The sequence below is a fragment of the Amblyomma americanum genome, chromosome 1, assembly GCF_052857255.1.
Source record: "Amblyomma americanum isolate KBUSLIRL-KWMA chromosome 1, ASM5285725v1, whole genome shotgun sequence".
Lineage (NCBI taxonomy): Eukaryota > Metazoa > Arthropoda > Arachnida > Ixodida > Ixodidae > Amblyomma > Amblyomma americanum.
Genome location: NC_135497.1, coordinates 276239168 through 276262693, shown reverse-complemented (window position 1 = coordinate 276262693; position 23526 = coordinate 276239168). Strand labels below are relative to the sequence as shown.

The 23526-nt window shown below is 47.3% G+C and overlaps 2 protein-coding genes across 6 annotated transcripts in view; both read left to right on the top strand.

Annotated features, from left to right (window-relative positions):
• Positions 1-3282: 3282 nt before the first annotated feature.
• Positions 3283-23526, top strand: part of LOC144115140 (uncharacterized) — a 32686-nt gene continuing 12442 nt past the window's right edge. For all 5 annotated transcript variants that reach the window (XR_013311266.1, XR_013311267.1, XR_013311264.1 and 2 more), the window contains exon 1: positions 3283-3460. Coding sequence is in view for 1 of the 5 variants with exons in the window: in XM_077649316.1 (XP_077505442.1) it covers positions 3298-3460 (163 nt within the window). In the remaining 4 variants the exon portion in view is untranslated. The remainder of the gene's footprint in view (positions 3461-23526) is intronic.
• On the top strand, positions 3480-9361 carry LOC144115138 (uncharacterized). Its single transcript, XM_077649313.1, has 2 exons — positions 3480-3671; positions 6846-9361. The coding sequence occupies exon 2, from the start codon at positions 7325-7327 to the stop codon at positions 8006-8008; it is 684 nt and encodes a 227-aa protein (XP_077505439.1). The 5' UTR covers positions 3480-3671; positions 6846-7324; the 3' UTR covers positions 8009-9361.

Below are 23526 nucleotides of genomic sequence, written 5' to 3'. Positions count from 1 at the left end.
CTTACATTTTAGCCACATGTGCATCAAAAAACTTGGCTCATTTTCAATGGGAGGAAGTTTAACGAAGCCTGCCGTGCTGTACCTTTGACGAGCATCAGGTTCATAGAGCTCAGTTTTCTCTTCGCATAGAACAGATTGAGACAAGCAGCCCATCGGTAGGCCAACAGCAGCATTTAAGCACAGAGTCTTTTTTGTGTGTGTTTGCTTTAGGAACTGGCGGAGGACCCTTTCGAAGCCCTCATAGAAGCCTTTCAACATCTGAAGGCTGAAGTTGGAAATGACCCGACATGCATGAAGCATACAGCCAGACTGGCAAAAAAACTGAAAAGCCTTCCAAGCAAGCAAAGTTTTGTCACGGCAATGATAAACATGTCAGCTGCAGTCAGCAGGGTTTCAAGGTGCCGAGGCAAGATAAGTGTGCAGCCAAAAAGCATCTCAAGGAGACGACCTGGCCTGAACAAAGGTTCAAAACGTGTCCCCCCAGGCAGGCCATCAAAGAAGGCCAAGCGCAGTTACTCGCTGTGCTGCAGTGTGGAGGACAACGTCCCAGCTGCAAAGTGACTGTGGACTGCTGCGTCAGTGTGAGTGTGCCTGCGAGTGCAAATGGCAGAATCATGCAGTGCCAACAAAGGGTCACTCACCTTGAAACAATCGTTCACAGTGTGGGCAAACCAGCTAGCCCAGACTGCCCACTGATGTAATAAATAGGGGTAGGGGACATGCGCGGGTTGATATGTCACCCTAATCGGTTTGCAAGCTACTGCGAGTAGTGATTTTTTAAAATGATTTCTAAATTGTAGGGTCCACGCAGAGCTTTCAAATTTGACTCGAATACCCACAAAGACCACCTCTGCAGATCTGCTGCACTAGAATATGACCACTGAAATCATTTCAGGGTCCCTTTAAGCACCACCCAGCTGGTCTCCCAAAAAGATAAGTTGTTGGCTCATCCCCCCCCCCCTCCCCCTTTAGAAAAATGCATATGCAATATGCACAAGACATGAAAGCTAACACGACAAGTCACAAGAAAAGCAAACATGCCTTGCGCAATTGGAGAGTAGCCCTTCCATCAAGTAGCACGTGACTGCGCCTCATGTACAGCAAGTCGCTGGCTTACATCTATGCTTTAGGGCAATGAGCCATCAATTACGCCTGTGCAGAAGTTCAATGACTATAGACACCAAATCCTGGTTGCATGTTTTCTTCTTTGTAATAATACATAAGACAATAATATACATGAATTGCCATGTGGTATTTGCGTACAACTGCTGAATAATTTACAATCCTATTTCTGCTTTCACATTATTTCATTTTCAGCTTCAACAGGTGATCAATGACTGTGATGTCAAAGTTCAGTATTCGGTCGTTGCACCTTTTACAGGAGGTGCAGCGGCAGTATGGCATGGCGGACGAGGCAGTGATAGTGCTGCTGCTAAAGAGTACATCTGAATAGGGAATACCTTTTGTCAGAAATTTAGTGGATAGATAAGCAGCAGTAAATCACTATCAGAGGTAATAAACTACTTAAAAGGTCAGTTGGTCAACATTATAGGCTTGAGCTAAATTGCCGTAGAGATGTGTATCAAATCGCTTTTATTTTTTGCGGCGTGTTCACAAGGAGCACTGAATTTTATTTAGAGAATGCTGGCGTTATACCAGGCACAGCAACTGCTAGTCTATCAGCAGCGTATGTTGGTCAAGCAAGTGGTAATAGAGGAGGCAATATATCTTATTGTTCCGAACGGCTGCTGAAGAATATTTCAAGTTTCATGGGGCAGAATATTAACAATCATAATATTGCTTTTTTGACTAGTACCAGATATGTATGGCACCTTATGATCGAGTGACCCCATGCCAGTTCTCAAAACCACATTAGTAGGTTACGCAGGCATTTTGCTCATTCCTTGTAAGGAATGAAAATGTAAATGTAAAATTATTGCCATTCACTTCACATTTTTGTAATTGCAATGGGAACAAAGAGACGGGTTTTTGTTTGAGATGAGAATGGACTGCAAGTGTAAAACATCCGTACCAAACAACTGCGACACAATAAGGTTGCCGTGAAACGCATGAAACTGAAGGAATAAGCTTCTTTTTTTTTTTTTTCTGGCAATGTCGGTTAAAGCAGTACACTGCCTTTGTGTAGTTGCGGTTGCCTAAAATTGATTCCCTGTGAATTGGAGTTGCTATGAAGGATGTAATGAACAAAATTGTCGACAGGAAAGCACTGAGAGGCAGCAGGCCTTTAAGAGCCGTGTTCGTATGCACCGTGGAGACCGATCACCTGCTCCCTTTTGAAGCCAAAGCTACGAAAAGAAAACTGACTTGTAATTTTTTTTCAGCACATTCACAGTAGCAAGCAACGGCGCCATTCCGCACGCTTGTGCCGTGTCGCTGTATCATTGTGAACAACGCTTCTGTATGGGAGCCGAACATCTCAAGCTCTTAATTCATTTAAGGCCAGTGCTTGCATTCTTTCGTTTCAATCCCATCCGCGACCAAACGATTGCCACAGCTAGTGCTTCAACATCTTATTTCTGACGTGCAAGTTATGACTGTCCCACTTAGTTGGCACCCATTGTTGAAGAGACACCGTATATTTAAGTTTTTAACGTTGTAAGAAACGCTTCCCAGTTTGCAGGAAATTTAATACTTTAGATTTCCACACGCTAATGTTTTGGGTTTTCTGATAGCTTACCTTTTCGCTGGTTGGGTTATTGCCGCAGCGTTGTCACCGGACGAGTGCACCCAAGTTGGTCATGAACTGCGGTTTGAGGTTTATGAAAGCTGTCGCGGCGTTCCGGCGATGACACTCAAATATCGTTCGAAGCGAAGAACTACGCTTCGTTCTGGCCACCTCTTGCAGTGACGGTATTCTTTGAACAGCGCTGTGTGGGGCACATCGAGCCTACGTAGCTCGACTCGCTGATTCCAGTTGCCGAGGGTCAAAGCGTGGTATGCGTAAGCGTTTCATTAACTTACATACTGAATACCTTCGAAAAAATAAAGACGGAATCGAATCAATTTAGACAACTTCACGCAGCACCGAGCAGTAGCCCATCTGACTTCGTGGCAATCACGATGCTGCTGCCCTGCCAATTTCGAGATCGACAAAAGACTGGCACAACATTTTTGTAAAGTATTTTATTTTTATTTTATACTCATTTCACAAAATAAGGCACTACTTTGCGTGCATTTTTTTGCAAATTGGTTGTTTCAAAACTGCCTGTTGTTATTCCGCTAAATTTGGCAGAACTTGCTTTGTTGGTTGCCTTGTTGGTGCTGTTGGCTAGGAAGATGGCCGCGTCCAGGGCGGAAAACGTGTTTGCTGCAGATTGCAAGGCGGTAGGACCGCCGGTGGCGGCGCCCTTTTGCAGCCGGGTGGGTGGACATGCAGGTGGGTGGACATGGCCGTCGGAGGTGGACGCTTTTCTGGGAGCTGCAGCGACTACGTCCGAAGGTAAGTGCCTTTGGTATTTGCGCTTGTATACATGCTGTCGGGCGGTAGTTTTAGACCGAGTTAAGGGTAGGGAGGCCAGCGGAGGTGTGAGAATAATTTTTGGCGGGCTTTTACGTTGCGCAGTGCCGAGGGCTATCTGCATAGGAATTTTGGCGGGCTTTCACAAGGCGTAGTCGGCCGGACGATGGGTCGGCAAGCTAGGAAAGTTAAGGTCAGTGCTGCCAACCCTAGGGATTTTCCCCTAGATCTAGAGAATTTGAACTTTGTTTAGGGGAAAAGAGATATTTGTTGCAATCTAGGGAAATTTTACTTTCCGCATGGGTCTTTTTTATTTTCCGATGTGAATCGGTTCCTTATTGACTGTTTCTTCACCACCTTGATTTTGAGAATCTGGCTATGCGCCATGTGCACGAGGGGAAAGCGTTTTTGAGATCGGGGTGGCGTGGTCTGGCCGGGAGGAGGTACGAGGATGACGGGACTCAGGGAGACTTTGGGGGGACAACAAGACATTCTATTTACATGGCGAAGGAAATGCACGGACTGTACAGAGTTGATGAGGGAAGCGCTGGTAGAGAGTCGATGGGTAAGGCGGACGGGCGCCCTGAAATAGGGTTTGCCTGCGGTTCCCGCCTTCTTTACCCGTTAAGAAATAAGTCTGGCCACCACCCTTGAACAGAGTAGATGGCGCATCTGCCCAGGCAAAAGTTGGGACGCTTCCTTTGCTTCGAATTTCCTGGTCGGTTCCTGGAACAGTCTAGCTTTAGCAGTACCAAAAGCACGCTGTCCAAGAAGCACGATTCCTCGAAATCACGGCTAAAGGTAGTTGGGTGTGTTTAGAGGAAACTGACGCCAACCAATATTTTTAACTTTAAGCCAAGGTTTCTGGACCAACGCGGTCTCTTCTTCAGGGGTGACTAAAGTGTGCCAGCAGCAGCGGGTTGCTGCCTTCGCTCTCCGTTTGTTAGCGCGTGCGCAGTCCATGCACTAACGTACGCGGAGGAGAGTGTTGCTGGACTGCTATTCATCGACACCTTTGTGAGCCGGATGTGCCGTGACTCCGCAGTCGCCTCTTGAACCGGTTTGGCTCCACGGCCAAGACGCTCACCTCCTCGAAGGCTATCCTGTGGTCGGCGCGCTCGCAGTGTTCGGCGAGGGAGTTAGATTCTGAATTCATTTGCCGGATGTCATTTTTGTGTTGCCTTATTCTTTGGTGGAGGTTTTTTGCTTCGCCAATGTATGGTGCCGGGCACTTTGAGCATAAGATTTTGTAAACGACACCTGGTTGTTTTTCTCTGAGACGCGGTTTTTCGGTCGTGGCTAGAAGAGGCTTGTTGTCGAAACAGGTTCGTGAGCCTATGTAGATTCAATGTTTTCTCAGAATGCGTGCGAGTGCCTCGCTGGTTCCTCTCACATATAGAAGCACAACGCGCGCGTTTCGTTGTCTCATTGTTAGCTGGTCCCCCTGTCCTCTGAGCTTGACTGGCGACCAACGCGCTCAATAAAGCCACGTGTGTAGCCATTCTTCTGTAGGCCGGCGAGAACGGTGGATTCTGCTTTTTTCTCCGCTTCAGAGGAGCAGACTGACTTTGCTACTCCAGTCATTCTGCACCGCACATTCTTCGTCACCACGTCGTCATCATCATCATCATCATCATTTATTTTTCCCTTAAGGCCCCGCCCCTTCACAGGGTATTACATAAGGAGGGGAGGGCTTCGTACATAGGAAAATCCAAGAACAAAGCCAAAGAGGTTGAAAAAAAAACAGATCTAGTAAAACATATATAAACATACAAAGAGGGCAATTAGGACAATGATACAAGCAGTAACATCAACTGAGAACACAATTATAACAGTTAAAAAAATTCAATCGAGCAGAGAGAGGAAACTACAAACGAATTGTTCCAGCACTTCAAACTAAGGGTGAGCTGCTTGTTGGAAGGGCTGGTCTAGGTTGGACTCTCTTGGCTGGGTTCCGGTGAAATTCCTTCGAAAAATTCGTGACGAGTCTCCTTAGAACCAGTCCCCGTGACTCGCCAGTTGAAGGTGAAGTGGTTAGTCTTTTTGAGGACCAACTCGACCCGGATGCAAGCAGAAAGAGTCGTTGCTCTTTCACAACAGCTTAGGCGACTTCATATGAAGTCTCGCAGGCGTGTGTCACCACTTCGCGCACTTTTGCGTGCACTCCCGGACACCCTTAGAGCGTGTGGGGGTAGCGGTCTCGGTCACAAAGGAGATGCCCTCGACTCAGCGTGACATAAAGCCGATCTGTTTGCGGGATGTACCGTTGGAGCGTGTACCGTACAGAGACCCAAAGAACTTCATACCTCTTGAGGAGATATACCTCGGCGGAAAAGTGATGTCGGCACTGTCGGAACCTCACGGCATAGACCGAACCATTACTCATAACTTTCGCCTCAGATGTTTGGAATTTTATATTGAAGCGGTAAGCCAGATATTAACCAGAATCCCATTGGACAGCGTCCAGATGAACAGACTGGAGGCAATCGACCCGCAAGTTGTCATCGAAAAGCGGATTTCTTCAATAGCCCCACTTGCCACATCATTCCCTTCTCTGGTGCCAGAAAGAGAAATGAACAAAATTGACGCAGAATGGAGACTGCTCCGCAATAGAGAAATGGACCTGCCGGCAGATGCGAGCGTTCAACGCTTTTGGAAACGAGTGAGACGCCAGGCAAGGAGATGGGAGCCCAATGTTCCCTCTCTTGAGCGACTTCGTCTACAAGCTTCTCTGTTTGCCGCACTCCAGTGCAACAGTAGAGAGAGTTTTCTCTCAGATCAACCTGATGAAAACAAAGACCAGAAACAGCTTGGTGACGCAAACCCTGGCAGCTACGCTTCACGCCAAGCGGGTTCTAAGAGGGACCAACTGTTATGACTTTGCAGTGAAAGAACGCTTAATTGGCCTCATGAAAAAGAAATGTATATGCAGGAGTGAAACTCAGTCGGGATGCCACCCGAATGACGTGTCCTATGTTTTAGCGTTTGTTTGTTCACACCAACATTTGGGCACAAAGTGGATTTTCCCTAGCTCTTTGACTGCAGCCGGTGAGCGTAAGTGTTCACTGCGAGATTTTCGGTCATTTCAGGGCTTAGGCCAGGATTTATTAGGCTTTGATATTAACTAATGTTTCTTTACCCGTGATCACGTGGTACGCGAGTTTGCATGGGAAATTAATGTGTTATTGTATTCAAAGTTGCTACCAAAGTGTGGTAAGAGGGTCTCTGCGAAATAAAAGAGTTCACAATTCAACTACGCACCTTTTTTCCATGCCTGAATATTTTTTTCTGATCTAGGGAAATCTAGGGAAGTTTGAGTGAAAATTTGGGGGAGAAGTGGCTTTCGAGGTTGGCAGCACTGGTTAAGGTGGACGGGGACGGGGAGTTAGTACAGTGCCAGGAGTGCGAGCGTTGGTGTTATTTAGATGAGACTGGGTTCAGGAGCTTAGCCGAGGCGGATGAGGCTAGCTTCGCGTGTAAGATGTGTAAGCGGTTTGAGGACGCCGTTCATACGTTAAAAGGGGAATGGGAAGCTGGGTTTAATGCACTTAGTGCGGACCTGAAGGTAGAACGAGAGGCACGGATTAAGCTGTACTAGCCGTACTAGCCTGCCTAAAACACTGGCTCAGGTCGCCGATTTGATTAAAAAGGAGGATGATGCCGCCTTGTTGAAGCGAATTGTGGGCGAGATGAAAGAAGAGCGGGAAAAGCGGACTTAGCTAGAAAAACAGGTTGAAGCGCTCAGGTCGCGGCCGGCTGGGCACCCCAGTTCGGAGAAGTGTCAGGTGGAGGACGAGGCTCGTCGATCCTACAGTGCTGTAGCGCAGCGAGCATTGAGTGAGAAAAATGAGAAAGATGAAAGAGGTTAAAGCGGGCATGGAGACTCGCGACAATAGCGTACAGCGGCAGGAGAGTCAGCTAGAGCGATCCGGAGGCCAACAGATGGAGTTAGGAAGCGAACGGTTAGGGCGCAGGAGGGTTCTGGTGGTCGGGGACTCGAATGTAGCGAGGGTTGAGGGAGGCGTTCTGACGGCAGTGAAGGCAGACAGGCGGGTGCAGGTGGAGGCTCAGTCGGGGAAGTGCATGGTGGATGCAATGGCCAAAGCCCGGGAGGTGGTGGTGGGCAGCATGGATGGCGAACACCTTGTCATTATCCATGCTGGTCTCAATGATGTGCTGCAGGGGAGGAGCCAGAATCTTGAGACGCAGTTGGAGGTGGGGATGCGTAGGCTTAGAGAGGCCTCTGAGAGTGTGCATGTGACCATGTGCACAATCCCAGAGGTCCAGAGGCAGGCCAGCGAAACAGAATGGAGGGTCGTTGAGGCTAACCGTGTAATTAGGCTATTGAGTCGACGACTAAGATACGGGGTAATGGAAGTTATCAGGGAAGTGTACGAGGTCAGGCCCCACCCTTTTGCACAGGATGACATTCACTACGATGGTGCCACTGGCAAGAGGGTGGGTAGTAGGATAGGCTGCCAGGCAAAAGCTTTTTTGGGGGTACCAAGAGCTCTGACGGAATCAGTGTAGAGGAGGAAGAACCAAGATCAAAGGGACGATATAACCATAGGAGAAGAAATAGACACAAGCGCCAGGGCCCAGTTAATTCAGACATAGGTTTCATTACCATGCAAGGTTAGACTGAAATGGGAGGAAATAGGACAATGAGCCCCTTGCAAAAATACGCCACCTTTGGGAGACCACCGGAACCATAGCGCGCCGGCGCCATGTTGGGGGAAGACCGCAAAGACACCCGATTCGGTCGCCGCACGAATTTACCGCGGTACGCCGTACTAGCCTGCCTAAAACACTGGCAGTACTGATTCTGACGTCATCTGAAGCACTTCAGGATGGTGAACTCCTGCTGTGTTCCACAATGCCACCAACACGGATATCGCGACGCGAATGGCAGAAAGGTATGTACTTAAGTACGTACTGTAAGCAGTACGTCCGCAGTGGATGCAAGTTTTCTGGTACGCGCTTTGTCGCGGACCATGAATTCAACTTTTTTTTTCCTAATCGACTGTATTTTGTTCCTGAAGTATGTATTTCGAAAAGGACGCACAGTTTATCGCATGCAGACGAAATGCTCAGTCTACTGCGCCTGCTCCGCGAAGGCGCCGCAGCACACGATAACCCGACTACGCAGGAACGTTATCTTTTAGAAAGAAACGATGTGGTGAATACCGACAGCCTCCCAGCTTGATAGATAGTTGCGATTTTGTGTAAAATGCGCTGACGAAATGCGTCGTTCGCTTGTGCTTGTGCAGCCGAAGTGAACGACGGTGTTGATGAAGTCGGTCGAATCTAAGCTGTGTGCGCACACCTACTCGTGCACTTTGCATTCGTTGGCTGCACGAGTATGCGCTATGGTAGGATGTGAGCTTTCGTATTGCCTATGATTTAGTGCCCCGGAGCTGCATGAGAGAAGCAAGAGATTCCCTGTTGGTGATACATTTAGACCAAAGCTTAGAATACAGTTTCTCACTAGCATCACACAACACGCTTGTTTGCGTCGTTCTCGCTTATAAATTCGGTCACCAGACGAAGTATAATACAGGCCACCTCGCCATCTGCAGCAGTGTGCTTTGACCAAAACACCGCTACGACACATGTGCTCGCGCGAGCGATTTCATTTGGTTCGCTTGTAACACAGCGAACCTTTTTAAAACCAAAGCACTGGAGAATATAACACAGAAAACCACCTTTTTATTGAAGTACTCACTGACTAAAAAAAAAAAAACACAGGGAGTGAGTTTATGTAAAATTTTATTTGTGACGTTGATCAACTCAATCAGTAGAGTAACCATTTTTACATTTAGGATAACAGACTAGAAAGTAGGAAAAAAACAGTCATCATGCTGTCAATGCCAATTACATCTTTTGCAGGTGTTTTATCACAAGTTTCCCAGAGATAGTCTACAGCTCAAGAAGTGAATTATTGCTATAAAGAGAGACCCAGGTCCTAATTTTGTAATTGACCAATCAAATAAAGTATGCAGCAAACATTTCAAGCTAGATGACTTCGTCAGCAATGTAGCAAGTGGAAGACGTTTCCTCAAAGAAAATGCTGTTCCGTCACAGTTCCCATTTTCGAAACCGGTGACCAAACGTCGACCACCAAAGCAGAGACTAACACACTGCATCAACAGGACTCCAACAACCAACACAAGCACAGCAGGGTCTGAAGAAACATCTCACCAATGCAGCACTCAAGATGACGAGCCTCCTGCAAGCCCCAACATTGCAGTTTGCGACTACCAGCCCGCAGACTTGGCAGACCAACCAGACTCTCCTACTGAGAAGCAATTTGAGCTTCAAGATTGTTCTGTGTGCACTAACGTGAAGGCAGAGCTTCAGGCCAAATATGAGGAACTTAAAGGCCTCTATACTTATGTAACAAATCTGAGAAGTTCTGTACAGAAGGTAAAAGATGACCTTGAAGTAGAAAAACAGAAGAATGCCGAGCTTGCAGCACATAATGGAAATCTCCAGCAACAGCTTGCAGTGACCACTCAGCAGCTGCAAGAAGCACAAGCTGTTAATGAAAAACAGCAACAGAGAGTGTTCTCACTAGACAAATTCAAGAATGACGATAGCAGCATGCAGTTTTACACAGGGCTGCTCAACTACCAGGATTTCCAGAAGCTGCTGCTGCTGTTAAAACCAGGTGAAAATGCATGTAATGTGTATAGCAAGAAACACTGCCTGCCCAATGATGATGCCAGAGGTCGACCTCGCAAGCTTTCACAAGAGGAAGAGCTATTTCTGACACTGGTTAAGCTCAGAACAGGATTCTTTCACCCGCACCTTGGCCACATTTTTGGTATCTCGCCTAGTACGGTGTCAAGGATATTCTCTAGTTGGGTGAGCTTTATGTATGTCCAGCTAGGGAAACTACCTTTGTGGTGGGCGCCCAGAAGTGTGATCAACCGCAATATGCCTGCTGTGTTCCGAGAGCTCTACCCCTCCACAAGAGTGATTATTGATGCCACAGAGATAAGGTGCGAGGTACCTAGCTCTCTTGTAATGCAGTCAGGTACATATTCAAATTATAAATCAGCCAACACTTTCAAGGCACTTGTTGGTGTATCACCAGATGGTCTGCTGACTTTCGCTTCAGAACTTTTCATGGGGTCACTCTCCGACAGAGAAATTGTGATTCGAAGTGGATTTCTAAACCAGACATTTTCTTCTGGAGACACTGTCATGGCTGACAAGGGTTTCAAAATCAGGGACCTGCTTGAAGAAAAAAAAAGTTGGCCTCAACATGCCACTATTTCTCAGACAGGACCAGTTCGAAAAAGAGGACGTGCAGGAAACGCAAGATATCGCATCTTGTCGAATCCATGTAGAGCGACGAATACAACGCATCAAGTGCTATCACATCTTTGACCGCCCCATACCACTGTCTCTTGGCCCGCTTATTAACCAGATAGGTCAGTCTGTGCAGTGCTCAGCAACATGCAAAGCCCTTTAATTCTAGAATCCGAATAGAAACATTTTTCAACTTGTGTGGTCTGCTGAATCAAGCCTAACATTTCATTGTCCTTGAGCTGCTTCACCATAAAAGGCAACAGTGTGTTGAAATAAAAGCTGTTCAATACGGCTTCCATGTTGCTCCATTCTTCTTCACAGAAACGCAACCTCTGGACAATGAGGAAGTGCGGCCCGAACACTACGAAGTCTGCCCACTGTGTCTGGGTAACGCCCATCTGGCCGAGCACCTGCATATAGTGTTCATGGTCCTTCTTGAGTGTTGACAGGCAGTTCTTGTCAAACTCGACGAAAAAGTCTTGAGACAGAAGGTCTTCTTTTGTAGCATCCTTCAGAGAATAGGGGCACTTCACTTCCACGGTACCCCACTGGAAGGGCTCACAGGGGTCAAAGGCAATTGCATCTGGTGATGCACCCAGCCATGGTTTTGTGGGGTTCACAAAGATTCCACAGTTAATTATTTCAACAGGATGGCCTGCAGCGATCATGGTGTCCTTATATCGCAGGATTGCATCACTTTCATTCGCAATTCCATATCTGAAAAAAGGGGGGGGGGGGGGGGGGTAACGTTAGGAATGAGTTTTTTGTTTTTTTTCGGAGATGTATCTGTGTCAGTAGCAAATACACATACCTGATAGCCCTCACACGGGAAAGGTCCTTCATAGCTGTTAGGTTTGCTAGCCCTTTCTCCGTCCATTTTTTGCGGCTCATGACTACGCCAAAGTGGGACGCCGTCAATCGATGGCTGTGGGCGTGAAACCAGGCTGTGCTGTTCCTTTGTTTTCTGGAGGCCCTCTCCAGTTGTTGGGCTTCAGCAGGTGTAACAACTATCCCCTAAAAGGTGTATAAAAACTGCTGGGAATAACAGCGCGTAGACGAGGGACAAAGAAAGAAGACGACAGGACCGGCGCTGACTAACAACTGAAAGTTTATTAGAAAAAACACGCAAAATATACTCATTTGACAACCACGGGCGCGTGCGCAACACCAAAAGCCACAGTGATAAATCAATCACTTAAATCCAGATACATTAGTTCACAGTCATGAACTGTTACAGAGGGGGTGCTCACGCATGAGTCAATGTTTTTATGAATATGAAACGCTTCACTGATTTCTCTTGTTAGTTTATCTTTGTGTTTGTACAGGATTCTAGTTTTATTAAAGATGGGTGTACATGATTTTTCAGAAGACTGGTTATTCCGGGGACAGTTCCTATAATGTAAAGCCAGATTTGAGGACGGAGCCCCTTTCAGAGAAGTGTTGTGGTCTCGTAGGCGGGTATTTAAGCACCTTCCTGTTTGACCTATGTAGGTCTTCCCGCACGTGAACGGCACTTCATACACAACCCCTTCAGCACAAGGGACAAACCTCAGGCCATGCTTTATCTGGCACCCTCTTTTTGTTTTTCTTCGTTTCTTTTCCTCTTCCCTGGCCTTTCTTTCTACAATGGCACACAATTTGCCGAGCTTGTTAGGTGCAGAAAATAAAACATCAACTCCATACCTGCTGCCCACTTGCTTCAAACGGTGTGAAGTTTGATGAATGTACGGAAGAACAGCAATTTTCTTTTTATCTTTTTGCGAATGATCCTGAGATTCTCCCCTTTTGACTTTTTAATTATCTTACTACAAGCAAGTACTAAGACATCATCTGGAAAGCCCGCAATTCTTAGCCTCTGAACCTGCTGATTAAAACTTGTGCTGATACCATGCACGCATGACTTGGCAATGGCAGCACCTAGGCAAGAACCTGCAATGCCACATTTAACCACCTTCGAATGCGCCGAACGAAAACTGAGCAAAGGCTTTTCTGATCTCTGTAGGAAGGACCAGCACACGTGATCTGGCTTCGTTGCCAATCTTATATCTAAAAATTGTAACTCATTCCCTTGAGGTTTTTCACAGGTGAAAGTTAGGCCGTGTCCGCTTTCGTCAAAAATCAAAAATCGTCAAACCCGGCCGCTTTGGCTTCACTAATCGCTCTGTGTGCTTTCAAGGCACGGCTAGCCTCTTGGCATGCAAGACGTGCGCTGTGCCCAGTTGAGATTCAGGTGTTGTGCGGAGGGATGCTTCCTTCAAAAGGCCACAGCCGCAGGATGTGCCGGATAATATCTTCGGAGTGGTGGCGACAGCATCGCTTTTACAAGGACTGCCTTTGGGTAGCATGCGGCCAGGATGTGCTTCACGGCCGACGTTTCCGTGAGTGGTGTGAAGTGGCAAACAGGCACACGGATTTCCTTTGGTACTCGTCCCGCCCTTGGTTGCCTAGGAAGAAGAAGCCCACAAATCCTGAAGGGAAGCTACTGGTGTTGGGTGAGCAGCGAGTGCCAGAGAGGTTCCAGGGAGTGCTGAAGTTCGGGCCGAAGTTTTGCATCCAGCCGACGCTTGACAAAGAGGAAAAATTGGCTCTTGGAAGGTCCATCTCGCGTCATGTCCGTCAAGAGGAGCGGCCTAGGTGCGTCATTGAATGTGTTGATGCCTTGAAAAGAACTCAGGATGGGCGGGGGAAAAGTTGTAACTTCGCGCCCTTGATTAATTTCCTGCTATCTGAAAAGTTGAGGCTGACTGTCTCAGATAAAGAGGGGCATTTTGTCATTCTCCCGGAGAAACTGTTTACTGAAAAAGCCCAAGTAGCCATCGCAAAGAACTTTAAACCATTGCCTGCCAATGTTAAACAGCAAAAGCGAGAAGCCTTGAGGTTACTGGGCGAAATGAATCTACAATGGCTCCACTCGTCTGTTAAGAATGCTAAAGAAGACTGTCTGGACATATTTTTTTCAGCAAAAACGCATAAGCCCGATGTTCCTTTCCGCTGTATTGTTACAGAGCGTGCAACATGGCAATATGAGGTTTCAAGTTTCTTACAGAAAAACCTTGGTTCACTAACAATTGATGGTCCGTTTCTTGTGTCTAATTCCCTGGCTGTTGTCGACTATTTGAAGTGTCATAATCCGGGTTCGTGCAGTATGTTCAGCATAGATGTTCAGGACTTATTTTATTCACTTCCGCACAATAGTCTGCTACGATATGTTCGCAAGTGTATAGAAGATGAGAATGATGAAAGCGATTTCATTTCAAAATGCGGGATCTCTGTGGGGGCCTTTTTGGAGCCTTTATCGTTTTATCTTAAGTCCACCTTTGTTGAATGGGAGGGGAGGTTGTACACTCAAAAACAGGGGGTGTGCATTGGTTCAAAAGTGGCTCCTGTACTAAGTAACATCTTTCTCAGTTATGTAGATAAAGCTGTTAAGAGTAATTTGGGTGCCAATACAAAACGCATCTTCAGATATGTGGATGATTATCTTGTTTTTGTGGAACACGACTTCAATAGGCAGGTCGATAAGGTGTTAAAGATTTTTGACGAAAGCGGACACAGCCTAACTTTCACCTGTGAAAAACCTCAAGGGAATGAGTTACAATTTTTAGATATAAGATTGGCAACGAAGCCAGATCACGTGTGCTGGTCCTTCCTACAGAGATCAGAAAAGCCTTTGCTCAGTTTTCGTTCGGCGCATTCGAAGGTGGTTAAATGTGGCATTGCAGGTTCTTTCTTGCCTAGGTGCTGCCATTGCCAAGTCATGCGTGCATGGTATCAGCACAAGTTTTAATCAGCAGGTTCAGAGGCTAAGAATTGCGGGCTTTCCACCGCCACCGCTGAGGCAAGTCAGTGGATGACATATGAGCTGGTGCCTCAGAGAATCCTTTTTCCTGAAGCAGCGCGACAATCCTTAGCACTGCTTGTAAGTGGTTACACACATACTTTCCAGCAGCACATTCACATTGTCCGCCAAGCACGTCACCTTGCAGAGACAAGGCCACTGAAACTGCATATGGTGGCTTCGTCTTCCTCTGGCTTCTGAGGCAGTTAGCCTTCACAAATACCATATTGTCGCTGAAATAAAGACAAAAGTACTGGCATCAGCATTTGTTGCATGACCACTGCAGTCTCGTCCCCAAGGGTCTTTAAGGGGAGAGAACAGCATAGCAGGATGAAAACGAAGAAGCGACACTGCGCTTCGTAACACTGTCACTTCGCCCTCATCTTGTCGGGTTGATTTATCCCGTGTACTGCAATGTATGCAAACCTGAAATAGTACCGCCGTCTTACTTTATAATGAATAAATATCTGGGTGTTGCAACGCTCTGCAGTAGTAGGTCTTATCTACGTAGTGAAAGGAATACTGCGAAGCCACTGTGCGCGATGCGAACACATGCACAAAACAGGATAGCACGAATACGAGCAACACGAGACGTCAACACAAGATTCTAACGTGCGTTCTTTATTGCACGCGTACTTAATTCGATCTTTCGAAGCAGCGCGTACAAATAAAAATAGGCAAATCAGTTTAATGGGGCAGACCTACACGTCAACCCGGCAGTGTAAAACAAAGCGAGCACATCACATCGGGCGCCTTTCTCCGTCACTCCGCTTGCGCTTAATCAGTTCGGTTTAACAACATTTAAGCGCCCAAACGAAGTATGGCTACTTACGTTGCGCAGGAATAATTCGCTAACACAGATGACGTGACGACGTAGCTTTCGGTGACGAGCTTGTATGCTTTCCGCTGACATTTCGTGGTCGCTGTCAACCGCGACACGTATGCATCGATGTGTGCCCTCCGAAGCGGCGGCAACTTGGTCAAGTCGCTCTCCCATAAACGCACCGGATACACGATATCACTCATTTCCGTTCAAACAATGCCTCTGTACCAACGGTGGCTCAGCACTACAGCAGCAAAATCGCAGCTTAGCAAGTGGTGCGTGCCCACGCCAACGGAACAAAGGCAGTCAGGCTACAGAGAATCACAGCAGTAGTCAGCTTGTGGCGGAGAGGCGGCTTCCCCTAAGATGGCGTATGTCTTCCCAGTGTGCTTTTCGAACCGAAACCGGAACCGAAATTCACCGGCAGGTGACGTATTTTTGCAAGGGGTCTATTAAGGCAGGAGGAATTAATGGTACATGGTTCAGTGGAAACGCATCTTAGAGACATGGAGCAACCACCCTGTAATCCAGATTACGCATGGGAATATTGCAATAAAACAGAGGGCAGCAGAAAGGGGGGTGGAATTGGGGAATTCATTCATAAAAGTGAGAATTTTCAAAGGGTTAAACTGGGATGCAAGGAACATTTATGGCTAAAAGGAAAAGTGGCGGGGGAGCAAACACTCCTTGGCTTTACCTGCAGACAGGAGCTATTGCCAAAGAGGAAAACAGGAAAATGTTAGAATGTATTGCAAGCGACATTGATGAGCTAGGAGGACAGGGCGAGATAATTATATTAGGCGACATGAATGCACACATAGAAGACCTGGATGGGTACACGGATTCGACAGGAAGCATGCTGCAGGACATGGGTGACAGGCATGATTTAGTTGTATGCAACAGCACCGAGAAGTGTGAAGGGCTCATAACATGGGAGGCAGGGAGTCTGCACTCGACGATAGATTATGCACTAATGTCACAGAGGATGTATTATAGATCAGGGGTAATGACATAGATGAAGATGGTTCCAGAAGTCTAGGTAGTGACCCCAAGCGTATCAAGTTGAGCTTCAGAAGAGAAACCAATGTAGGACTGAAGCGCGATGAACAATCAGAGGGCAATTTTTACTCAGAAAAGCAATTGGAAGCAGCAGCCAAACAAATCGGGAAAGTAATCTTTGAGGATAGTGAAACAGAATGGACTTATACCAAATTAACTCGATTACTGGAGCTAGAGCTAGCTAAGGTGCGAGTAGAGTTAAAAGGGAAAAGATGCAAACCCAAGAATTGGTGGGATGATGAGGTCAAGAGGGCAATAGAGAAGTGCCAGGAAGCATCCAGGGAACACAGATATTCCAAGAAGAGGGGGGAACCAAAACCCGAAGTAGACAGAAAATGGGATACCTTCATAAAGTGTAGAAGGGACGCGTCCTATTTGATTAATGAGAAAATTAGAAGAAAGGGTGCCCAATGGATGTCAAAAGTAAATAAAAAGGGTAGAAAAGCAGCCCAAAAATTCTGGAAACATCTAAATGCAATGAGTAATAAGACTAGGCTAGAACAAAGGTTTGTTGTTACAGATGAGGGTATTCTACTAGAAGGGGATGAAGCAATAAAACACATAGGAACAAGGATGACGGAAAAATTCTCAGCAAAGCACGTGGTACATAATTTATCGAAGGAGGATAGACCGGTTACAGCAATAGCTTCACTTGAGCAGGGTAGAGAAGAAGGTTCCTAGTGGCACATCAACAGGACCAGATGGTATCCCGATTATGTTGATAAAGAAGTTAGGACCAAAATCCAAGCAAACATTAATACAGGTAGTGAACAAAATGATAGTGGATGAGAAAGTCCCCGATGAATGGCGATTAAGTAGAATGAACATGATATATAAGGGAAAGGGGGACAAAGCAGACGTAAGTAACTATCGTCCCATAAAAGTGACATATGTTGTTTACAGGATGGTGATGCAGATTATAAAGGATAGACTGCAGGCTTGGGTGGAGAACGAGGGGGTGTTAGGGGAACTACAGAATGGGTTCCGGAAACAAAGGAGGTTGGAGGACAATCTATTTTCATTGACACAGTGTATAGAAATTGCGGAAAAGGAACACAGGCCTTTATGGCTAGCATATCTGGATATTAGGGGAGCCTATGACGTTACTCAGGAGCATTTGTGGGACATACTGGGCACATTGGATGTGGAAAATGGAATAATTAATCTTTTATAAGATATATATAGAGGTAACAGAGTGCTCATAAAATGGGAATAAAATGTATCAGGGCCTGTAGAGATACAGCGGGGGCTTAGGCAAGGATGTCCTCTGTCCCCTTTGTTGTTCATGTTGTACTTGCAAGGGTTGGAGACCAAGCTAGAGGGGAGCGGACTAGGCTTCAACCTATCTTTTTTCAAGCAAGGGGAATGGATTAAACAGACATTACTGGGACTAATATACGCGGACGATATAGTGATAATGGCTGACAACAAGGAAGGACTGCAGAAGTTGTTAGACATATGCAGTACAGAGGGAGATAGATTAGGCTTCAAGTATAGTAAGGAAAAATCTGCAGTCATGATATTTAATGAAGACGGCGACGAAGCATAGAATACAGGAGTTCGTGCTAAATGTAGTGAATGAGTACAAGTATCTTGGGGTGTGGATAAATAACAGTGCTGAGTATCTGACAGAGCATGAAAAATATGTAATGAATAAAGCTAGTAGGAATGCAGCTGTCATGAAAAATAGGGCACTGTGGAATTACAATAGGTATGAGATGGTAAGAGGGATCTGGAAAGGGGTGATGGTCCCTAGCCTGACCTTCGGTAATGTCCTGTGTATGAGGCCAGATGTTCAAGCAAGGCTAGAAATTAAACAACGGGGAGTAGGGAGGTTAGCTTTGGGAGCACATGGCAATACACCAAATCGGGGTACAGGGTGATATGGGATGGGCGTCTTTCGAGAGCAGAGAGGCTAGCAGTAAGATAGCATTTGAGGAACGATTGAGAAAGATGGAGGAAAAGCAGTGGGCTAGGAAAGTTTTCAGATACCTGTATATAAAGAATGTTGACACGAAATGGAGAAAGCGAACTAGAAAATTGACAAGCAAATATTTGGATAGCAGTAAGGGGGCAAATCAGCAATTATCGGTTAAGAAAAAGGTTAAAGAAACAGAGTTCTGAGGAAAACAGGGATGCCGACGAAATCGGCACTGGGAACATACCGGACCTTTAAACTGGAAATTGTCAGAGAAAATATCTATGATAATTGTAGGGGAAGCTCTTTGTTGTTTGAGGCCAGGACTGGAGTTTTGCGGACTAAGACATATAGTCAGGTACCATGAGATAGACACTTTGTGCATTGCGTGCGGAGAGGAGGAGGAAACGGCGGAACACTTGATACTTTTCTGTAAAGGGCTTCACCCTACAGTGGAAAGCAGCGGGGCTGGCTTACCCAAGGCATTGGGATTTAGGGATAGTGAAGGGAAAGTGGATTTTAAGAGGTTAGAAGTAACCAAGCGAAGGTTATCTGATTGGTGGCTAAAAGCAAGACGGGAGTAAAATTTCACAAGACATGGCTAGGTGGCTTGAGCCACCGCCCGATTTAAAGGGTTCAGCCGTATCCATCCATCCATAGAATGTGATCGTATCCGGCTATCTCGCCGCATTCTTCGCAAGTTGCATTGTATTGTGTTGGGTACATGTGAGCTAGTTTTGACGGGCTAAAGAAGGCTTGCGTCTGGAGCCGATGCCACATTACCTCCTGCCTTTTGTCAAGCTTCTTGTCTGGTTCCGGATATATCCTCCTTTCCAGTTTAAAAGTGATTAGTGTAGTCGTGAAAGGATATGAATGTATCTCTCGTGAAATTGGGGGATTCAACTTGGCTCACTGATCGGCTGACATAACCTCGAGCTATACTGTGAGCCAACTCGTTTCCCCTGTTTCCCGAGTGTGCCGGCACCCATATTAGTTCCACCTCTCTCTGGTTCCAATCTTTATGCCTTAGGATTCGTTCTGTCTCCGTGGAGATCAAACCACTCGCGAAATTGTTTATAGCGACTTTGGAGTCTCTAATTATGGTGACTGCTTTGGTGTTGACCATTGCCATGGCGATAGCCACCTCCTCCGTTGTCCTGAGTTCTTTGTTTTAACCGAACCGGCCATTAAGGTTTCAACCGAGTCGTTCACGCCCACGACCACAAAGGAGTCGCCTTCCCCGTATTCTGCCGAGCGTCTACGTAGGCAGTGTATTCCGAGCCTTCTAACTTGGCTTCAAGGGCCTCTGCTCGTGCTTGCCTCCTGCCTTCGTGAAAAGCAGGGTGCATGTTTTTTGGAAGCGGTTTAATAGTGAGTGAGTTCCTCCCTGTCAAGCGGTTTCTGGGTGAATTATATGTATTCAGAATAAAGAGGCTGTTGTCCCCTTTTGTGTTTGGCGGCAGTCGAATTTCGATGGAGGTGAAATCCTAGAGGCCCGTGTACTGTGTGATGTCAGTGCATGTTAAAGAACCCCAGGTGGTCGAAATTTCTGGAGCCCTTCACTACGGCGTCTCTCATAGCCTGAGTCGCTTTGGGACGTTAAACCCCCATAAACCTAAACCAAACCTTTTGTGTTTGGGATTAGTTCTATCATCACGTAGTCTTCGCACGTGTTTTCGAATTCATGTTGTATTGCAGACCTATCCCTGCACCAACGTGGCCGTGAACGACTTGGGTTTGTGCTCCCCTTGTGTTTCTAGCGGGGTGTACGCGGCGCGGCGTATCCGGTTAATTTAACCGTGCCGCTTGCCTCTTGTAGCGTGATTATGTCCAGTGTGTTCTCGCTTTTTTGAATGCGTGCCTGCAGGTTCCCTCTCTTCGAATGGAAGCCTCTGCAGTTCCACTGCCAGATTGTAATTTGTTGCCGAGGGGCCATGATGTCCTAGGGCTGTTGTTGCGGTTGCAGCTGGGAGAGGGTGCTGCCGGCAACAAGGAGAAGCCTGGCTTCTATGTTTGTTAGTTGTTCCATAATTTGCTGGAAGCAAGCCATGGTTTGTTCTCTGACCATGACAAATTCTGCAGTCAGATTATCGACACGTTCGGTTAGTTTGTAAACCCTAGCCGTAACGGCATCTATTCTAGCGTCTTGAGCTTAAACCCGCTTCATGAGCGTGTTCATGTCCGACCTAAGCTTACTGTAAGTTCTGGTCGATGCGTCGTCGATTGGACTATCTGCTGTTTTTTGGGCTTACTGTCTTCAGTGTTTTCCTCTCTGGGTAGAGGTCTTTTTGCAGGAACTCGGGTGTCCATATCCATTGCGTTTTCTTTATCTCCCCCTTTGTTTGTGTTATGTGGAGGCGCCTGACTCGTGTATTGTGACTGCTGCAAAGGTGGCTTTTCGATCACCTTCGGCTGTTGTGTGTTACCATTAAGTTTCCTCATCTCCGCCATTTCCTTCTTTATGTTATCGAGCTCTCTGTCTCTCTTAGTGAGCTGCTCTACCAGTTCCTTCTCCCGAGCGGTTTCCCAAAGGAAGGTCTTACCTGGCCAGCCCACCTTTTTGCCTGTGTCTCTGCTCTTGCTTGAACCTCTTCCTTTGCTCGAGCTTCTGCCTCTGCCCAGACCCGAGCTGCCACTTCTGTCTCCGGTCCCCGCTAGCCTTGGCGGTTTCCGCTGTCGTCCCTGGTCCTCAATCTTGGTTGGTGGTCGTAGTCATGTTGCCCCGGGTCATTCTTGGGTCTGTAGGGTACTTTCTTGGCCAGCCTGTACTTGCAATTCCGGCTGCCGGTGTTTAGTGGCCCCCCGCATACAATGCATTTGGGCTTGCATGTCGGTAGTTCTCCCTCTGGTTGGTCCGGGTGGTCTTCGCCGCATCTGTGGGAATGCTTTAGCCGTGGCTTGTAGCATACATCCATCCTGTGTCCCATCTTTCTGCAACTGTAGCAGGTCTCTACCCGCTCTCTGTACGGGTAGACGATGAATACTAATCCCCAGTAGAAGACTTGTCTGGGAGCTTTTTCTGTCCGAAGGCGATCAAAATAGATATTCACTTTCCGATTCTCCGGGCGTTGAGCACGGCGATGTTTGGGTTGCGCTTATTGAAGCCTTGACGGACTTCTTCCGGGGTTCCGATGTCGTAGGCGTCGTATACCATGCCCTTAATGGCGTCGTTGGGAGCCGCGACGTAGGGTGCCATGCCGAGGGTCTTTTCCCCGATAACTATTGCCTTGATCCTCATGTAAGTGCTCGCGCGTTGACGATTCGGTGTGCTGATCGTGTACGTGTTGTTACCAGAGTTGATTCTTGAAATGTCTTCGTCGTGGCGTATGGTAGGTTTGCGGCCGTGCACACGGCCTGCAGTAGGTGACGTGGCACGTAGTTGTTCAAATTCCGGCCTCTGGGCCTCAAGATTATTTTATAGTCACTCTCCGGAAGCTTCGGCATCGGTGCCCTTTTGCGGATGTTCAGGTCCTGCCTGTTTTTCTGATTGTTATTAGATTTCTTGGCCCCGGCGCTGTGCTCTCCGGCCTTCCCTTTGTCCGCAGGTTTCCCCTCCTTTTCCCTCATGCGGTCGTGCATGCCGAGAACAGTCTCCCACTCACCGTTCTCGAATTCCGAAGGGTCCAGTTCGTGTCCGTCGACGACGTTTTTCATCGTGGTGGTCTCGGGGCCAGTCCAGATTCCGGCTCCCATTGATGCAGGGTAGGCTACGCTAAGTCAGGCCGTTAGGCCTATCTAGCTTCCACACGTTCGAAAACTGAAAGGTTCGATGAAATTCGAAATAGCCCACTGATTGGCCAAACTCCGGTGTCCTCTTGCACGGAGTGACGAAACCGGATCCTTTCGTGGTGGTTTTCGGCCCACAGGCCCAAGTTGAATGCCGAAAAACAGCTTCTTAGCGGGAGCGCATGCGACGCACGTCCTCGCCGCTCGGCTTCCTTGTGATCCCTCAACTCAGCCATGTATGCAACTGATCTCTTCTACACGTAAAGTGGGCATGCATTCGGAGCGTGGGCTGAAGTCACGGAGCAAGACTATTTAGGAAGTGAAACTCCCGTCAGCGCAAGCGAGCGCAGGCGATGGAGTCACAATTGTATGCGCCGACGAGGCTGTATGCAGTGGCGGCGCCATGCGGCGCGTCGTACAGGCCGCAGCGCAAAAAAAAAAATGCCGCCCGGGCAGGCGGCTTTGGCGTGCTCTCCGGCTGCGTGCGCTCAATGCAGACGACAAGCAGACGATACGGGTGTTTGCTGCAGCGGGCACGGCGTGACGTATTTCTGCGCCCTTAAGCCAAACAGCAACAGTTCTTGTCGGTGTCTGTTCGAGGGCCGTAATACTAACAGCGCTGCTACGTGCAGTGCGGCCTCCTTCAGAATTTGCTCGACTAAGATGGGACCGAGGTGTTTTGTTCAAAATTGCAAAAACGGTTACAAGTGTTGCAGGGAGAAGGTGAGCAAGGTGAGAAGTTGTAGCCACTTGTTGCCTTCTCGGCTGACATGTAGTCATAAACGCTGCGCCGTACGACGCCCGCGTTCTCCTCCAGCAGAAGAAACTCAGCGGAATTTTGATGCTGCACTTTTCACTGGCACCTTCGTGTTTCTGATGTTGCAGATGCTGAAAGAAAATGTGCTTGCCTTTTATTTTTATGCGAATTGCAAGGAGAAAATTCTTATCCATATAGACACGCTCATTTTAAGGTGACAACTGTAAATGGCACGTTCGGCGAAATCACGGCGGCGGTGCTGGTGTGGGTGTTCTTGCATGCCGTACGCCAGCCTCATCTAACACAATATGTCGTTCATCATCGCCATGGCAGGTGCAGTGAGAGAAACTGGCTAAATAGAAAGTAGCCACGCATCCCGCACAAGTGCACCCACCTTTCCACCAATAAAAAGCCTATACCCTACGACTAGTTGCGGCACCCGGTTACTCTAAAACTCTTATCAAAAAGTATTTACTAGAGCCTGCCCATGGAGCTAACACAAGTGTAGCGAAATAAATGCAACAAACATCCCACACCCCTATCCAGGGGGTCTAAAAACTCCGACCGGCATTGGCATTTCACATTACCGCAAGGGTCCATGTCTGATGGA

What these genes read in the sequence shown, in the direction of transcription:
- LOC144115138 (XM_077649313.1), top strand. Translation starts at nt 7,325, where the DNA reads ATGAGAAAGATGAAAGAGGTTAAAGCGGGCATGGAGACTCGCGACAAT.